We start from the raw sequence: 18,667 nt of genomic DNA on the forward strand, positions 1-18,667 counted from the left end.
CTGGTAGGTTACTATCGTAAATTCATAAGAAACATGAGTGACATTGCGGCGCCTTTATACAACATTTTGAAGAAGGACAGTCCACTTATTTGGACACTGGATCATGAAAACTCGTTCAAGCGACTAAAAGCAGCACTCACTAGTGCACCTCTCCTGTCCTACCCGGATGTCACCAAGGGTAATTTCATCCTCGACACGGATGCCTCCAACACGGGAGTTGGCGGAGTTCTTAGTCAAGTTCAAGATGGTAAAGAGGCTGTTTTAGGATATTTCTCACATCTGCTTTCTGATTCCGAGAGACGTTACTGTATCACCAAGCGGGAATTTTTAGGGGTAATCAAGGCTGTACAGCACTTCAAACCATACTTATATGGTCAACGGTTTTTGATCAGGACAGATAATGCTGCGGTAAGCCATATGTTAACCCTAACAGATGCTCAGGAACAGATACAACGATGGCAGTTATTTATGTCACAGTTTACGTTTGATGTGATACACAGACCCGGACGTCACCATGCAAATGCTGATGCAATGAGTAGACTTTTCTGTCAACAATGTGGACGGACCGATGAGATAGACCCAGGGATAGATACAAGCATGTCCAGGGGCAAACCAAGAAGATTCCGTATCAAAGAATCTGTAGATGTTCCACCATGTGAACATACGCTACATACAGATGAGTCAGTGGAGGAAGAGGTCGATAGGCTTATGATGAGCTGTGCTGTAACTACCCGAGCTCAGGCCCTTGAAGCCATGGTGAAACAACACAGACCTGCTGACCCGTCTGACCCCAACCTGGTCCCAGAGGTCGATCACCTGGTTCCACTGTCAGGAATGCACAATCTACAAATATCCGACCCTGATATAGCTCCAATCCTTCAGCTCAAGTTGAGTGGATCAGATTATCCAAATTATAGATGTATCTCAGGCGAGAGCCTCAGTGTTAAAACCCTTAGGCAACACTGGAGGCACTTGTTTGTGGATAATGGAATCTTATGTCGCAAATTGGACATCCCAGATAGACCAATGAGAATTCAGCTTGTCGTGCCGCGCACACTAAAGCAGTCTATTATGGCGAAACTACATTCTGATCCTTGTTCCGGACACTTAGGAACTTTGAAAACTGCGGAGCGTGTAAAGGCTAAATTTTATTGGGTTGGCTGGAGAAGAGATGTTGCCAGGTATGTTTCACATTGTGACGCGTGCAATGTTATGAAGTATCCGCATAAGAAGAAGAGGGTACCTTTGACCCAACAGCTCTTTGGGGAGGCCTTTGAGCGGGTATGTGTTGACATCATCGGACCGTTGAAGCAGACGCCTAGAGGCTTCCAGTACGTCTTAACCATGGAGGATACTTTTACAAAATGGGTGGAGGCTGCCCCTCTCAGGACATTGGAGACAACAGAAGTATGTAATGCCATTGTTAGCGAACTCATTTCACGGTTCGGTTGCATGTATATTTTGCACAGCGACAGAGGCCCACAGTTTGTGTCCCAGCTGTATGACTCACTACTCAAGAAATTGGGGATTGATAGGAGTTTGACCACCCCATATAATCCAAAAAGCAATGGCCTTGTCGAGAATTTTAACAAGATCTTGAAGTCTATGATGAAAACATATGTATACGATCACAAGGAATCTGTTGGCAACTGGGATGTGATGCTACCAATGTTCTTGATGGCATATAGGTCCTCGGTCCACAGTAGCACTGGGGAAACGCCACATTTTATGTTGACTGCCCGTGAGATGAAGACTCCTCTTGATCTCTTATATTCCAAACCATCGGAATCTCGGGAATCTGTTCCTACCTACATCAGGAACCTGGAGGATAGATTTCATAAAGCATATAGCATTGCTCGTGACCAGCTTCGATTAGCTCAGCGGATACAGAAAAAACAATATGAACCATCAACGTTAAAATATCAAGACTTGAAACCAGGACAGTTTGTCTGGTACTTTAATCCCAGAAAATCGTTCAAGGGTGACAAGCATCTAGCCTGGAAAGGACCATATAGGGTAAAGGATATAGGTGATGATTTCACCGTAACACTTCAATTAGACTCTGATGGGCATTTATACCGTACCCATCTTGATAAGTTGCGCCCTGCCCATGGAGTTACAGAGGAGAACTGGTCACCGAAGTGAGTGAAGTTGGAAACTGGATTATCCTACAAGTGGGGACCTACTTGGGCACGGTAAGGATGTCGACAGGCGAGACGTGACGCTTATGTTGTTGTGAAACTGTCTGTTAGTGCGAATCTTCTTGTATAAATGCGATGTGCGATTCTGGTGTGCCTGAGGGTGTGACTAGGACCCTGGTCACCCCGTTTTGTATCACGAGTGTATTTTATCGTTTTAAACAGGTCAGTTTTTACTTCTCAGCCGATGCGTAATAATTCTATGCATCTATGGGTGCTCAATTTTATAGTGGCTTTGGAGTCGCAAAACGCGAGTTGGTAAAACACAGTGGTGTATTTTATAGGTAGAGACTCAGCGTGCTGGCCATTTCTTGAATTTGTGCGTCTTTTGGTGCCTGCTCAAATCCAGTTGTATATTGTGCCTTAATGTCAATAGCTCAGGGATGTTAGATCTCTATTGGTACAATCAGGGTAACACGATGAATGGTTTCCACTTCAATATTAATGGGTGCTCAGTGTTTTTTCATGTCACAGTGCGACATCTTACTAGAGATATTTCTGTTTCTTGTGTGGTGAGGACTACCCGTTTAGCTACTAGTTATTATGAACAATGTTGTTTCTTATACTGTACATGGGTTGGCTGGATTGCTTTGCTGGTTAACGCCATGATACAGCGGACACTGAACTTTTGATACCAAATGTGTTTACTAGTAAATCGGAATTTTGTACTGGTGGTTTGAACATTGTGTACATGTATCAATATTGTATACGTATTCACTGCTTGTGGTACTGCGTACCAAAGTGTTTTTGACGTGCTTTTTATTTGATTAGGAGTTTTGTTGTGGTATTCATTATGATATACATGTACTTGTGTGTGTTTTCGTATATGAATGAGCAAGTGGGTGCGACTAGAAACTGTCGGTGTGCTTTGAGGTTTTGTCTGCACGGAAATGTGGACGTGTTGTTTCATCACATGTTAAGCTACAGCTGTGGAGTGTTCAACTTATTAACCTGGCAACTTTCACGCACTATCAGCATAAGCAACTGGGACCTTAATGTGTATTGGATTATGTGCATTGAGATGCCTTTTGATAGTTGCTTTTGCCTAAATGGTTATTTGGAGCCCCTTTGCCACTGACTGAAGCACTATTGTTCACTTTGTTTACATTTGTATTTTCTATCACACTTTATGTGCTAGGGACCTTTTGGGTGGCTTCTTCAGGCACTTCTACACCATTACATTATTTATTTATTTTCACTTTGGTTAACCATAGTGCTACAGTTTTTGTGTACCATGTGCATGGCCGAGCTAGTCAATTGGTCCTGGGGCATGTGACGTGAGTGTAGACTTGGAGAATCATGGTCGTGGGTACGAATAGTACTTAATTATTTGGTTTTGTTTGAAAACATGTTTATTGTTGTTTTGGTTTAAGCGTATGGCAGGAGCTATCATACGCTCATCCGAAGGGAATGGTGTATCATATCTGGGACGCCAGAACAGCACGTGTTGGTGCTGCCCTCTGGCAATACGTTGTGACACCAGTTTGGTGAGCTGGTAAATAAAAGTAGTACCGTTTTGTGAACTCAAAACACGTGTGATTTCCCTTTTGTTGCGAGGCCCAAAGCTGGGAAATACCGCACAATGATGATGATGATGATGATGATGACGATGATGAGGTTGATGATGATGATAATGATGAAGAAGGACCCCCAACCATTGATTATGAGTCTGACTCTGATGGTGATGCGGAACGTGAACCAGCGTTTCGTGTCATAAGCGTTGGTGAAACATACTTTCGAAAATATAAACAAAAAATGAAAATGAAAATCAGCGTTGACGGTTTGGAAAAAAGTGCATCATACAACGATGTACTTTTCCATCTGTCCAATGTCTTTTCGGAACTTTTGGCCACACTTATGCGGAACGACGATTCTCAAGACAGAGTCAGACTTATTGTGTCGGGGGATGGTCTGCGCCATATCAGTATACCGTTCATAGCCCCTGATCGGATGAGCGTAGAGAGGATTTTAACACACTTGGAAAGGGTTACACAGTCAAATGATGCATGGTTTTTTAAAGGGGTATTTCACGTGAGTTTCATACACGTTAGATTGCCGATCGGCGGTCAGTACGCCAGGGGTATTGCATGTCCTGAAAAAAGGGTAAAAGACAAAACTACTTTTGTCGAAATAAAAAACAAAGACAACCTTTGCCTAGCACGTGCAATAGTGACGGCAAGAGCCCGTGTGTTAAACGACCCGAACTATGAAGGCATCCGAAAAGGCTACATCAAGCACCAACTCCAATTAGCTTCTGAGCTTCACGAAAAAGCAGGGGTGCCCAAGAAAAAATGCGGGATTCCAGAGATACGAAAATTTCAGGCATATTTGGCTCCAGATTTTCAACTAGTTGTATTTTCTACGCATACTATGAACAGTATTTGTTATACATGCTTCTCATAAAACATTGCCACCTATGGAGAACTCCTAGGAACTACACAGGAAGTGATGTCAGCAGAGGCCAGAAGTGTTGAATGTATCATGAAAAGCCAGTGCATGCCACTCTGAACAATAGACAGAATATCGCTCCATTTATCATAGTTTGACCTATTCTAACAATAGCCACACGCTTCACTGACAAGTGATACGGGTAAGAAATTGAATGGAGGAGAATTGTAAACTAATTGAAGTGTGAAAAGGCCATAATTCCATGTAATATGAACTAATAATTTTGCTCAGTAATCTACATGCAATGCATGGCAGCCCAGGGCACAACAATGGATCAGCTGGCTAGGCTAATTGATGGGTGCATGTGCATGCTGGTCTGCTGCTCTACTGAGTAAATTAGGCCTGCATGGGCCTATCATGCATAATTTAGAATGCAATAGGGAGTAGAATTGCCAGCTAGGCCTAAGGCCTAGTATAAGATCAGCTGGATTGTACAGTGTAAACAAAGAAAATGATAATATAAATAACTAACTTCAACAAAGATACCCTGCAGATTGTGAATTAATTAATCTGTTGTTCAAATCCCAGTCAAGGCAACTTTAGTTTTCTGTATTAATTATTATTAATAATTGATTAGATTTCAAAACAGTTAAATGTTTTTACAATATTGTCCCCCAGTTTAGGCCTACTGTAGGATTTCACACCATGGAGGATTTCAGTATAATTAATCAAACAATGCCAACACAGTCAGGCCTACACTGTGTTATCATTTAATGAACCAGGCCTGTCTACTTCTGCCTTAAAGGGACAATTAGGGGATGATAATAACATAAAACATTAACATCCATTGCAAAATTAATTAAAATGTGTCTTTTTTTCAGTCTGAATATGGCAACTCCTAGTCAGGCGTCATCACCAGATTCGCCGGTACGATCATCACAGGCATCAACCCAAGAACCCTCATCACCAATCCCGAGCCTTGATAGTGCCGTTACTGCTGTGAGTGAAACATCACTATCCGATTCTGAGGACTCGTCAGTGATTTCTCAACTTCGATTCGATTGGCCCTTATCAAGTTCTCCGAGCTCAGAGTCAGAAGTTTTTGGCGCACCAAGCAATCCTAGTCCCAAGCAATATGAGATGAATATGCCTTTGAGATTTCAAATAAAAAGGCCGAAATGCGATCACCAAATCATCAGTTCATCTGAACGAAGGGCGAGAGCAGAACGACACGTGTTTGCCGATTTCAAGTTCAACAAATTTACCATGTTCTACCATTGATCGAAATTCAAGGAGTTTGTTGAAATCAACATCGGGCGATAAAATGTCCAGCAAGAGAGGACATTTTGATACACTTTGCTTCGCTTTGTATTGAGCGCATGTCGATTACTGTTCATCACCTGTGTTTGGTGGAAAAAATCTAATGATTCTAAAGTGTGATTGTATACATAGTATTTGGTCTGTGGGTGCTATTATAGTCATGTTGAACCATGCGGTCATTCATTAGTCAAGATGATGTCCCAAAGTGTGCATCGCTGCCACACGTCTGTATGACTGTCTATTGCCTTGGCACTTTTCATGGTGGAATGTGTTTTGCTTTTTGTATTCGCATCTTATATGAAGAAAACAAAATGTCCTGTTGACAGCCTTATATCACAGTCCGATATAAATGTGGTTAGCGTTTACTAAAGACGTGCTACTTTTTTAAAATTTTTCAGTAAACAGCAGCTGTAGAATGGAAAGAAATAGCGACAGAGACGACGAAACACACCGCAGTTACGCCGATGTGGTGTCTGAAAACATAAGGGAACGCATGTTTTCTTCAACGGGTCTGTCCCTGAAGAAAAAGCAGAAGAAGGCGGATGTCGCACCTAAAGCGTCAGTCGCAGCATCTGTGAAGGGAACGTATACGTCTGTGTGGATTTCGCGATCATTTTTGATTCAATGCAGCATAATATTTACGAGCCATATTTAAAAGAGACACACTTTTAATCACACTGCTTTTTGTGTGTTTTCAGTGGAAGACAAACGTCCAGTGAAAATTGGGAAAGCGACACGGAAGACGTCACGACACGCACCCACGTCTCCTGTAAAGAAGACAAGCAAGTTTCTGCAGTTAGTTGAAAATTGCGAATTTCTCTGTTCAATGTGCGCCATTACACATAATTTACTGTTATTTGATCTTTTATGTCGATTGTAAATCAGGGTATCTTTTCTGTGATTGTAGAAACATCAGCTGAGACACTCAGACCTGCAACTGCAACAACATCGAGAGCTGCAAGTGCATCGCCAATAGGAGGGACAACACCAGCAGTGCCCTCTCACAACAATGATGGTCATCCGATTGAAGGTGCGTAGCGTAACATGTGACATATTATCAAAAGCAGTTAACAAAAACGTATTGAGTGCTAGTGTTTTAGCAAACATCTCGTTTTTGTTCTGCTGAGAACAAATCTTGCCCATGAGATGTTGCGCACCCCCGGTGTGTTGTTTAATTCTGTTTCTGGGTGTGTTGTTGATGACTCGTTCAATTTATCAAGATTTTGGAGCAACTACATTAAGCCGCTGAACGAACATGTGTTTGGGCAGGAGAAGAGCGCCAGTAAACATCGCATCTACGAAACCAAGTGTTATGTGTTTGAGCCACCGGTTTACGAAGGCGAAGGCAGCAACAAAGATGTTATAATAACAGAAGATCTGAAGTCAATTGCGCAAACAAACTTGCAAAAAATCGTACCACAGAATCCCACCATCACAAATACCGGGTTCGCACCAAGCGCCTGCTGTTGTTGATGCGCCTGCTGTTGTTTCCGTTGTTGATGAGCCGTATCAAATTCCAGATGTGCTACTGGAGACAATTTCTTCGCCTGGTTCACCGCGCCGTACGGTATCTCAAGGAGACCAGGACACATCCACACAGGTCCCACTGATTGATGCGCATCAGCAACAACAACAACAGGTGGAAGCGAACTCGGTCGAGTGTTGCACGCCCCCTGTTAATCCGATTGCTGGTTTACCTGTGACAGACGATTCTGCAACCAGTTCAGAATTGTTTGAATTATTGTCGGGCGGGTTTGAAATGCTAATGGAAACGTGTGACACAAATAAATTACCAGTTGATCTATTGCACGGGGCACACGATTCTGTTGGGCATTCAGGACCGCCCGATGATGTATTGTCAACGATGTTCAACCCAACAGAGGTTTTGTCTGGCACAGGTGACCGAGTGCTGCAATCGGATAAATCTCCGACAGAGCCAACTGCTCCTCTTGCTATCACGACAACGGGAACTGATGAAAATCAATCAAATAGGAGCCTCTGTGAGAATATGCAATGGGCGACACATATGATCGAAGAGCTCGCAAACGGTCAGCGTTTCCTTGAGCCGCTCCCGAGTAAGCAAAGTATAATTCTAGACGCAGTTATAGAGCGTGCGAAACCTTTGCATACACCGGAGCGGCAAACCAATGATGTTTATCAAAGTTCTCAACAGGCAACTACGTCAGCCGCTTACGTGATTCCACCTAGTAAGCGGCCAGTTGATTTTCATGCTGGAATAAAGCAAGGGATACGAAGTAGGGTAGAAGGTAACCGCCCGATTCTTAGGAGTCTACTTTCAGAGGGAAATATACCTGCACCTTCAGATGTCGGAGATCGGTACGGTAAGGGCAACATTGCCCAAAAACCTCTTAAATTGCAAAATGTTCCTGAACGTACCATTGTACACCAGTCTTTTTTAGGGGTGGGTCCACACAAACAAAAAGCAACCTAACAGGTGTGCAGACTGGTGGTAACAGGGTTGTTGCGGGCAACGCTCGAAGTGTTGGTGATACGGATGATGATGATGATGATGATGATGATGACGATGATGAGGTTGATGATGATGATAATGATGAAGAAGGACCCCCAACCATTGATTATGAGTCTGACTCTGATGGTGATGCGGAACGTGAACCAGCGTTTCGTGTCATAAGCGTTGGTGAAACATACGTTCGAAAATACTGGCTTTTCATCGACAAACCACCGGTTCCTGATATTCAGGCCAAACCCACCTGATGATGGTACGTAGTAGAGGATCACAATACACGCATGGTAACGACCAATAGCAGTAGACTGTCAACTTGGAAGGCAGGCCTAGGTTTTAGAGGGGCTGCTGTATGTTTCGCAGGTGACCTAATAGGGTTACGTCATTTGTACGGACGAGTGCCGCGGCGGAATAATACGGGGTGTCCCACAAAATACTCCACCGGTTTTTACAGGATGTTTAATTTCAAAATTTGAGTACCTTAAAAAGCGTAAAAAAGGCATATCAAGGCTTGTTTGCTAAGTGTAATGGATGATTGAAAGGAACTTCGAACAACAATGTCTGGTCCATAGTTTGGAATCCGGGAGAATTACCTTAGCATTTTAGTTGGGACAACACGTAGGCCTAAAAGGGCAAAAACTATTGAGTAATCAGTGAGGTTTCAGGCGTATATAAAGTTTGGGTACTGTCGGAAACCTCTTCTTGCCTTGCCTACAACTTGTAGAAATATGGATGAGCCACTGCCTAAAAGAAAGCGTAGTTATTCCGTGTCGGAGAAGCTGCGATACCTGCGATACTTTGAGGTTGCCATTGGAAATGGCACTGTGCGAACGATGACAGAATTTGCCAACCACCACAACATACCTTTTGAGACGTTTCGCAGGTGGAACCGTCATGACCTGGAATTGAAGGAGGAGCAGAACCGGGGCAAAGACCGAAAGGTGAAGCAGAGGATGATTGGTTACTGGCCTGAGGTCGATGACCAACTAGAAATTTGGTTCCGGGATGTTCGGCGAAGACGTCTACCTGTTGTGATCCAGGATGTCCAGGTCCAGGAGAAGGCCGTGCAACTATTCCAGACCTGGTGGGAAGCCCTCCCAGAAGAGCGCCGACAACTCGCCACAGAGGCAAAACCACTAATGCATGATTTCCATGCATCCAACAGCTGGGTGGAACTTTTTATGAAGAGGAAGGACATCAGCCTGCGAAAGGTCATGAAGAACACTACCACCATTCCAGAAAACCCCGTTGTCCTGGTTCGAAACTTTCGCGATGAAATAACCAACACCATCGAAAATTTTGGTATACGAATACGCCTGTTTTTCAACATGGACCAGACTTTCCTCCTTTTTGACCTCCGCCTAATGTACACCCTCAATGAGAAAGGTGCCAAGTCTGTTGATGTACGAACCTCAAGGAAGAATGCAAAGCTGGGATGTTCTGTTACACTTTGCGTGGCGGCGAATGGCGATAAGATGCGAGCCCACATCACCTTTCCGAGAAGAGGATTTGTTCGCGCGCTTCGAGCTCTGGAAGAGGCCGAGTTGCCCGAAAACATTGTGGTCACATCGTCCGCCACGGGATGGGTCAGACAGGAGACAAGTCACCATTGGCTTGACGAAATCTTCATCCCATACGTCCATGAGGCCCATGCTGAACATTTCATACTTTTGGTGGATCAGTTCAGAGTACATCGAACGGAGAACTTCAGGAATCGTCTCACTGCAGAAGGGGGCAGACTCAACTTTGTACCGGTTAGATGCACATCTTTGGCACAACCCCTGGATGTGGCTGTCATGAGATCCTTCAAATGTCACGCCAGACAAGCATGGAAGTCATGGAAGACCGAAAACACCAACACCGAAGCAGGCCAGTGTGATCCAATTGGACTCAGAGATGTCGTCAAAATCGTCAGCCGTGCCTTGGAAGCGATCAGCCCAGAGGTCGTCGAGCATGGATTTGAGAAAGCGTTACGCCCACAGAACATAGATGCAGGTCCACACTCGGTTCCAGATGACGACGATGACGACGAAGAGGGGGTAGAATTCCTCAATCTGCCTGATGAGTTTGAGCCTGAGATAGCAGGGCAGTAAGCAATCGGGTCAACAGAGAAAATCGACAACCGGACCAGAATAAAAATCCAAAATAATGAATAAAAAAAAAACAGAAATGAGAAATAAAAAATAAAAACAATGAATAAAGGCAAAAAAGATGAATAAAGATTGGATGAAAGCCAATCTGAATAAACCTGAATGCATGAAGCATTGCTGTCTTGAAGCGATGCTGGTAGAGCCCCCAAAAGGCCTGTGATGCCCACTCAAACGCGTTTTATGTGAGAAAGGGTTAACGTTGATCTATCAAACAGACCCAAACCGCAAAACCGCACTGAAACCGCAAACTCCGACCGCAAACCACAATAAACGCGAGCGCTTTGCATATCCTATGTGTCTCGTTAGGCCAATCTGTCATTCTACTAGTAATACACCTACTTCATTCAACTTTCGACCAATGAGTGAAATGGTATTGTGCCCTGTGCTCGCGGTAGGCGTATGCATTAAGCCTAATGAACCGGTCTTACATCGATGAAAAGACAGTATAAACAAAACACCATAGAAATGAAAATCAGCGTTGACGGTTTGGAAAAAAGTACATCATACAACGATGTACTTTTCCATCTGTCCAATGTCTTTTCGGAACTTTTGGCCACACTTAGGCGGAACGACGATTCTCAAGACAGAGTCAGATTTATTGTGTCGGGGGATGGTCTGCGCCATATCAGTATACCGTTCATAGCCCCTGATCGGATGAGCGTAGAGAGGATTTTAACACACTTGGAAAGGGTTACACAGTCAAATGATGCGTGACTTTTTAAAGGGGTATTTCACGTGAGTTTCATACATGTTAGATTGCCGAATGGCGGTCAGTACTCCAGGGGTATTGCATGTCCTGAAATGAAACGGCCAGGGGCCATTGTGCTCACCGTATACATCTTTTAGTAGGCAGGATCATGCTTAGTTTAGAGGTGAATATGGTGAACACAATCAGGCATGAAGACTTTTTTTAGATGTGTATTGATGTCAAGTAATAAGACAGGGCAGTAAGTTTATGATCCAACCAATAATTGTCTATGACATCAACAAGATCAATATCCTGTGATTGCTAAGAGTCCCTGCAATAAAAAATTCATCGAAAAAAAGTCATTAATAAGCAAGATATTGCACGTCCTACTTTTTCAGTTTTGACCCCCTGGTGGCCAAATCAAGAATCAGATGAGGCCAAAATTCGGTGTCAGAGATTATCTGATGTAGGGGGTTACATGTACCAACTTTCAAGTTCATAGCTTCAGCAGTTAAGAAACGTGCCATAGTTACACTCTAATGGCAAATTTATGCCATTTGACCTCTGTGATCTAGAAAAGGAGGTCAAATCCAAAAATCGTAGGACATGTGGTGTATCCTTGCTAGAAGTCCCTGCCATAAAAATTTTATCGAAAACAATTCACTCAAATAAGCAAGATATTGCACTTCTTCCTTTTTCCATTATGGCCCCCTGGTGGCCGAATAAAGAATCAGATCAGGCCAAAATTCGGCATCAAAGGTTATCTGATGTAGGGGGTTATATGCACCAAGTTTCAAGTTCATAGCTTTACTGGTTAAGAAACGTGCCATAGTTTACACACCAACGGCAAATTTACGCCATATGACCTCTGTGACCATGAAAAGTAGGTCAAATTGAAAACCCATAAGACATGTGATGTATTCTTCCAAAGAGTACCTACCATAAAAATTTTATCGAAAACAAGTCACTTATAAGCGAGATATCACACTTTTTAGATCCACTTTTGGCCCCCTGGTGGCAAAGTTGAGAATCAGATCAAACTGAAATTCAGCACCAGAGGCTATGTGATATAGGGGGTTATATGTACCAAGTTTCAAGTTCATAGCTTTAGTGGTTAAGAAACGTGCCATAGTTTACACTCTAACGGCCAATTTACGCCATATGACCTCTGTGAACTTGAAAAGTAGGTCAAATTAAAAACCCGTATGATATAAGATGTATATTTGCTATGAGTACCTACAACAAAAGTTTCATCGAAAACAAGTCACTAATAAGCGAGATATCACACTTTCTCGATATCGACATTTGGCCCCCTGGTGGCCAAGTTGAGAATAAGATCGGACCGAAATTCAGTGTCAGAGGTCACCTGACCTAGGGGGTGCTGTGTACAAAGCTTTAAGTTCATAGCCCTAGCGGTTAAGAAACGTGCCACTGTTTTTTAAATAGGATACGACGACGGACGACGGACGACGACGACGGACGACGGACACTGCGGTATTACATAAGACTCCCCTACGGTGAGCCAAAAATCAAGAAAATGTAAGATACAAGTCAGAAAAGACAAAAGGGAAAAGATAAAAAATAATAAAATAAAAAAATATTTTTGGCCGTCCCTGACCGGGGTTTGAACTCACGACCTTTGGATTGCCACAACACGAAAAACACAAAACATGCAATTTCGGCCATATCTGTGTCTGCGTTGTGACCTCTGTGACCTCGACAAGTAGGTCAAATTAAAAACCCATATGATATATGATGTATCCTTGCTATGAGTACCTAACACAAAAGTTTTATCGAAAACAAGTCATCAATAAGCGAGATATCACACTTTTTAGATATCCACATTCAACCCCCTGGTGGCCAAATTGAGAATCAGATCGGACCGATATTCAGCACAAGAGGTTCTCTGATATAGGGGGTTATATGTACCAAGTTTCAAGTTCATAGCTGTGGCGGTTGAGAAACGTGCCATAGTTACACTGAAACAGCCAATTTATGCCATTTGACCTCTGCAACCTTGAAAAGTAGGTCAAATTAAAAACCCGTACGATATATGATGTATCCTTGCTATGAGTACCCACCACGAAAGTTTTATTGAAAACAATTTATTGATAAGCGAATTATCACACTTTTTAGGTATCCACATTCGGCCCCCTGGTGGCCAAGTTGAGAATCAGATCAGACCGAAATTCAGCACCAGAGGTTATCTGGTATAGGGGGTTATATGTACTAAGTTTCAAGTTCATAGCTGTGGAGGTTGAAAAACGTGCCATAGTTACACTGAAACAGCCAATTTACGCCATTTGACCTCTGTGACCTTGAAAAGTAGGTCAAATTAAAAACCCGTATGATATATGATGTATCCTTGCTATGAGTACCTACCACAAAAATTTCATTCCAAACAAGTCATTAATAAGCGAGATATCACACTTTTTAGATATCTACATTCGGCCCCCTGGTGGCCAAATTAAGAATCAGATCGGACTGAAATTTAGTGTCACAGGTCATCTGACCAAGGGAGTCCTGTGTACAAAGTTACAAGTTCATAGGCTTAGCGGTTAAGAAACGTGCCACTGTTTTTGAAACAGGATACGACGACGACGACGGACGACGACAGACGACGACGGACGACGGACACTGCGGTATTGTAAAGACTCCCCTACGGTGAGCCAAAAAGGGTAAAAGACAAAACTACTTTTGTCGAAATAAAAAACAAAGACAACCTTTGCCTAGCACGTGCAATAGTGACAGCAAGAGCCCGTGTGTTAAACGACCAGAACTATGAAGGCATCCGAAAAGGCTACATCAAGCACCAACTCCGATTAGCTTCTGAGCTTCACGAAAAAGCAGTGGGTGCCCCAGAAAAATGCGGAATTCCAGAGATACGAAAATTTCAGGCATATTTGGCTCCAGATTTTCAACTAGTTGTATTTTCTACGCATACTATGAACGGTATTTGTTATACATGCTTCTCATAAAACATTGCCACCTATGGAGAACTCCTAGGAACTACACAAGAAGTGATGTCAGCAGAGGCCAGAAGTGTTGAACGTATCATGAAAAGCCAGTGCATGCCACTCTGAACAATAGACAGAATATCGCTCCATTTATCATAGTTTGACCTATTCTAACAATAGCCACACGCTTCACTGACAAGTGATACGGGTAAGAAATTGAATGGAGGAGAATTGTAAACTAATTGAAGTGTGAATGGGCCATAATTCCATGTAATATGAACTAATAATTTTGCTCAGTAATCTGCATGCAATGCATGGCAGCCCAGGGCACAACAATGGATCAGCTGGCTAGGCTAATTGATGGGTGCATGTGCATGCTAGTCTGCTGCTCTACTGAGTAAATTAGGCCTGCATGGGCCTATCATGCATAATTTAGAATGCAATTGGGAGTAGAATTGCCAGCTAGGCCTAAAGGCGACATTCCACGTGAGAGTTTTCTCTTAGAAGTTCACTCTCAGACACTCTCAGACACCAAGTCGCATGTGGACAAGACGCTGCGAGCAGCTGTCCGAGAGCGATCAATAAATGTCAGAAGTGTTTAGCTGGGCGATCTTATGTCATGTGGACGGACGAAAGGTAGGTCATTTCGGACACTTTTTGTGATGTCAGATAGTGCTCTCAGTGAATAGGACTGGTTCTTTTTTGCAATAAACTTCCAGCAAGTATTCAATGCATTGGTCATTTTGCGCATATGCATAGCTAGCAGCAACATGGAAGCAAGCAAAGAGTGGAGTCGGAACGACACGTTCCAACTGATAGCTGTGTTTGAGGGCAACCCGTGCCTATGGGATGTGCAATCTAATCTCTACAGAGACAGGGGAAAGAAGGCGTTGGCGTGGAAAGAAATTGGGGCAGTTGTGGAGAGAGATGTTATAGAATCCCAACCAGTATTGCCAACTCTTCGAAATCAGCTGCTGTCATGCGCAGGAAATTTCGAAGATGCTTCGGATCTTCAAGGAGTAATTCCTGCTAAAGAGCATGATAGGCCCCATAGGTTTCTCTTCTCATCAGCCACTTGTGTGCCCAGATCTTGTGTTGTGTTTCCTCTTCGGTTTCCTCTTCGTTTGTAGAATAATGTACACCGCAGCCGCGGCTGCTACCTCCGCGGCTGCTACGCACTCTTCGAAGGCAGCATACTAAATGACCTTTCCCAATAGGCCTAACTCGCACGTGGAGGGATCAATGACTGTCTGATGGCTGTTTTCTGACAGTTTTACTCTCACGTGGAAGAAGCTACGAAAACATTCTCTCGAGAGAAACTCGCGATAGCTAGAAATCATCTCTTCGATAGGAACTGTCAGTACGATTTTCTCGCACGTGGATGGATCAACTATATTTATGTCGACAGTCACTGAGAGAAAATGTCGACACTTTCTCTCACGTGGAATGTCGCCTTAAGGCCTAGTATAAGATCAGCTGGATTGTACAGTGTAAACAAAGAAAATGATTATATAAATAACTAACTTCAACAAAGATACCCTGCAGATTGTGAATTAATTAATCTGTTGTTCAAATCCCAGTCAAGGCAACTTTATTTTTCTGTATTAATTATTATTAACAATTGATTAAATTTCAAAACAGTTAAATGTTTTTACAATATTGTCCCCCAGTTTAGGCCTACTGTAGGATTTCACACCATGGAGGATTTCAGTATAATTAATCAAACAATGCCAACACAGACAGGCCTACACTAGTCGTACTTCCACCTATCAAATCCCCGTGTCTTTTGCGCTTACACCTATGAATTGCCGTGTCTAAATAGACCCTTGTGTCTAATCCCCGTGTCTATAAGCCCCATCGAGCTCGATGGGGCTAATCGGGGGATAATTTAGACCCGTGTTCAAAACAGGTTTTTTGATAGGTGGAATCTGAATAGACACGGCAATTGCAAGTTCTAAGATCCGGCGACAGATGGCGCGGTGCAGTTGCCTCGGTATTGCGCCCCCTCCAACGGGAAAGAAACACAGGAGAGCTCCCTACCTACAGCGCACCTGTCGCCGGGGCTCTTAACCATTATATAACACAACTGATAGGTGTAAGTGCGCCGTGGGTTTTTTGACACACGGCGAAGACACGGGTCTTGAAAAAACATGGGGTTTTATGATAGGTGGAACTACGACTCATGTGTTATCATTTAATGAACCAGGCCTGTCTGCTTCTGCCTTAAAGGGACAATTAGGGGATGATAATAACATAAAACATTAACATCCATTGCAAAAAAAATTAAAATGTGTCTTTTTTCAGTCTGAATATGGCAACTCCTAGTCAGGCGTCATCACCAGATTCGCCGGTACGATCATCACAGGCATCAACCCAAGAACCCTCATCACCAATCCCGAGCCTTGATAGTGCCGTTACTGCTGTGAGTGAAACATCACTATCCGATTCTGAGGACTCGTCAGTGATTTCTCAACTTCGATTCGATTGGCCCTTATCAAGTTCTCCGAGCTCAGAGTCAGAAGTTTTTGGCGCACCAAGCAGTCCTAGTCCCAAGCAATATGACAGTGACACTTCTAGTTCGGGGGCATCCTTCATTTTTGGACCACCAAGGAAAACTGAATTGTGTCTTGTATGCCATAGAGACATGGATCTTCAAAATAGAGAATGTTTTGAATGGGATGGTCCATATTCAATAGATGCCGGCACAGAAGCTGACATGGTGGATGATACTCCGGATGTGTTTGACATTTCCTTTGCGGATTCGTATGTTTTTGGGGCACCATCGGATCTGCCTGATGTGCCACACTCACCTGATAGGTATGTTGAAATAAATGTCATTCAACTGCTATCAAATAGTATTTGTATAATATGAGTATATCTCATTCATTGCTGAGGTATGCCAATGTATGAAATGAGTTCGCTCACACTGACAGTGCAGGGGAACAGAAGTGAGAGGAATGATTTTAAAATTTTAAAAGTACGATGCATTGTAGTTTGTTCAGTATCATAAACAATTTTCTAAATTCATTCCAGAGTGTCCACAGATCACAGTCAGCTGACTCGACAGAATGCCAGCAGCCATGTGTGTGTGGAGGAGGAAAGGTAAGTTTTCATGGTTTGCTTTCTATATCAAGCTTAATATTAAGTCTTTGATGAGAATATTAAATTTTTTTATAGATTTCTGTAATTTAGGCATAAAATTTCAATGAGGATACTGGCCTTTAAAAAACCATTAGTTTGCAACTTGATTGGGGGGGGGGGGGGATATCCCCCTCCCCCCCTGTATGAGACCCTGGGATAGCAGAATGTTTGGGTTGCAATTCTAAAAACTGATTGGTTTACGATTTTCAGCTCACTGAAGCAGACGTACCAGGAGCCAGACTGGGAAACTTCGAAAAGGCCAAGAAGACGGAATTTCAGTTCTGGCTCAAGTGCCGAGGATTGAAGTACAAGACAGCCGCAACAAGGGCTGTCTTGATAAACAATTAAGTTCATAGTTCATAGTTCATAGTTGCAGCATGCAGTGAAATCTCAGTATGGGTTGTTTTCGGGACAAAGATTAAGTGGTCTAATTGCTGGATTTAAAAGTCACTCTTCAGGACCATGAGTCAAGTTGTCGTGTTGGCGGGTGTGGTAGGCTACAGTGCAAGACAAAACAAAATATAGCATGTTTACATTTTTGGAGGTGTATTTTGATTAATTTTATTAATGTTTTCTAGCATGTCCAAAGAATCCTATCAGCTGGAAAAAAATTTCAAATTCTTCACTCAACACAGGTGTTCACGAAATTTTGAAATCTCATCTCGAAAAGTGCAAAAAAGGTGGGCGTGGCACTTTTGAGATTTTCAAAAAAACACCCTAAATCTGGGAGAAGATGATCAACCAAACCGATTGTATTTTGAGCACGCCAGTGTGTTGAGCCTTTTAAAAAATAGACAATCATGCTGTCTTTCAGTTCACTGTATCTTTTATACTAAGTTTGTGATATTTTCTTCCAGGGTTCGTTTGGCAAGCCAGCAAAATCACCAGATAGTGGACCCAGACCCAGGAAAGTGTTACATGCGCCAGAAACAAGCAAACTGTCCGAGGTGTAGATCAACAGTAGTACCGGTAGCCAGTACCAGCACATCTGATGACACGACTGCGCCAAGCGATGGATGGTCTAAACAGACAATGTGTGTACTCCAAACTTTTGGCCACAACTGCATAATGCAACATGTCAAGAAGTCGAGAAAGAACTCAATATATGTTGAGAAGCCCCTAGAAAAGTGCTACCGCTTTTTCTTTGAGAACTATGTTCACAACATTCAGGCTGTTAAAAGGGACACAACTACCCACCTGAAGGCAAATTGCTATAGGTCTCAAAGAAAGAAAGAAACTCCCCACTCCTTGGCTGTTGCATTAACCAGTGATGGAAATGTGAAAACTGCCAAATGCTCTTGTGCAGCTGGGGTGCAAGGTTTATGCAACCATATTGTTGG

At 43.0% G+C, this 18,667-nt stretch overlaps 1 protein-coding gene across 1 annotated transcript; it reads left to right on the forward strand.

Annotated features, from left to right (window-relative positions):
• The first annotated feature begins 5,411 nt into the window (after nucleotides 1-5,411).
• On the forward strand, nucleotides 5,412-18,534 carry LOC135500621 (uncharacterized). Its single transcript, XM_064792169.1, has 6 exons — nucleotides 5,412-5,585; nucleotides 6,605-6,701; nucleotides 6,814-6,936; nucleotides 16,491-17,003; nucleotides 17,220-17,288; nucleotides 17,538-18,534. Exons 4-6 carry the CDS (start codon nucleotides 16,498-16,500, stop codon nucleotides 17,629-17,631), a joined length of 669 nt encoding a protein of 222 aa, XP_064648239.1. The 5' UTR covers nucleotides 5,412-5,585; nucleotides 6,605-6,701; nucleotides 6,814-6,936; nucleotides 16,491-16,497; the 3' UTR covers nucleotides 17,632-18,534.
• Nucleotides 18,535-18,667: the final 133 nt, after the last annotated feature.

This window comes from Lineus longissimus, chromosome 16, assembly GCF_910592395.1.
Source record: "Lineus longissimus chromosome 16, tnLinLong1.2, whole genome shotgun sequence".
Classification (NCBI taxonomy): Eukaryota; Metazoa; Nemertea; class Pilidiophora; order Heteronemertea; family Lineidae; genus Lineus; species Lineus longissimus.

Excerpts from the sequence above, each read along its gene's own strand:
- LOC135500621 (XM_064792169.1), top strand. The coding sequence starts at position 16,498 with ATGGCAACTCCTAGTCAGGCGTCATCACCAGATTCGCCGGTACGATCA. Across the intron at positions 17,004-17,219 it reads GTGCCACACTCACCTGATAG|AGTGTCCACAGATCACAGTC; the intron begins GTATGTTGAAAT and ends AATTCATTCCAG. Across the intron at positions 17,289-17,537 it reads GTGTGTGTGGAGGAGGAAAG|CTCACTGAAGCAGACGTACC; the intron begins GTAAGTTTTCAT and ends TACGATTTTCAG.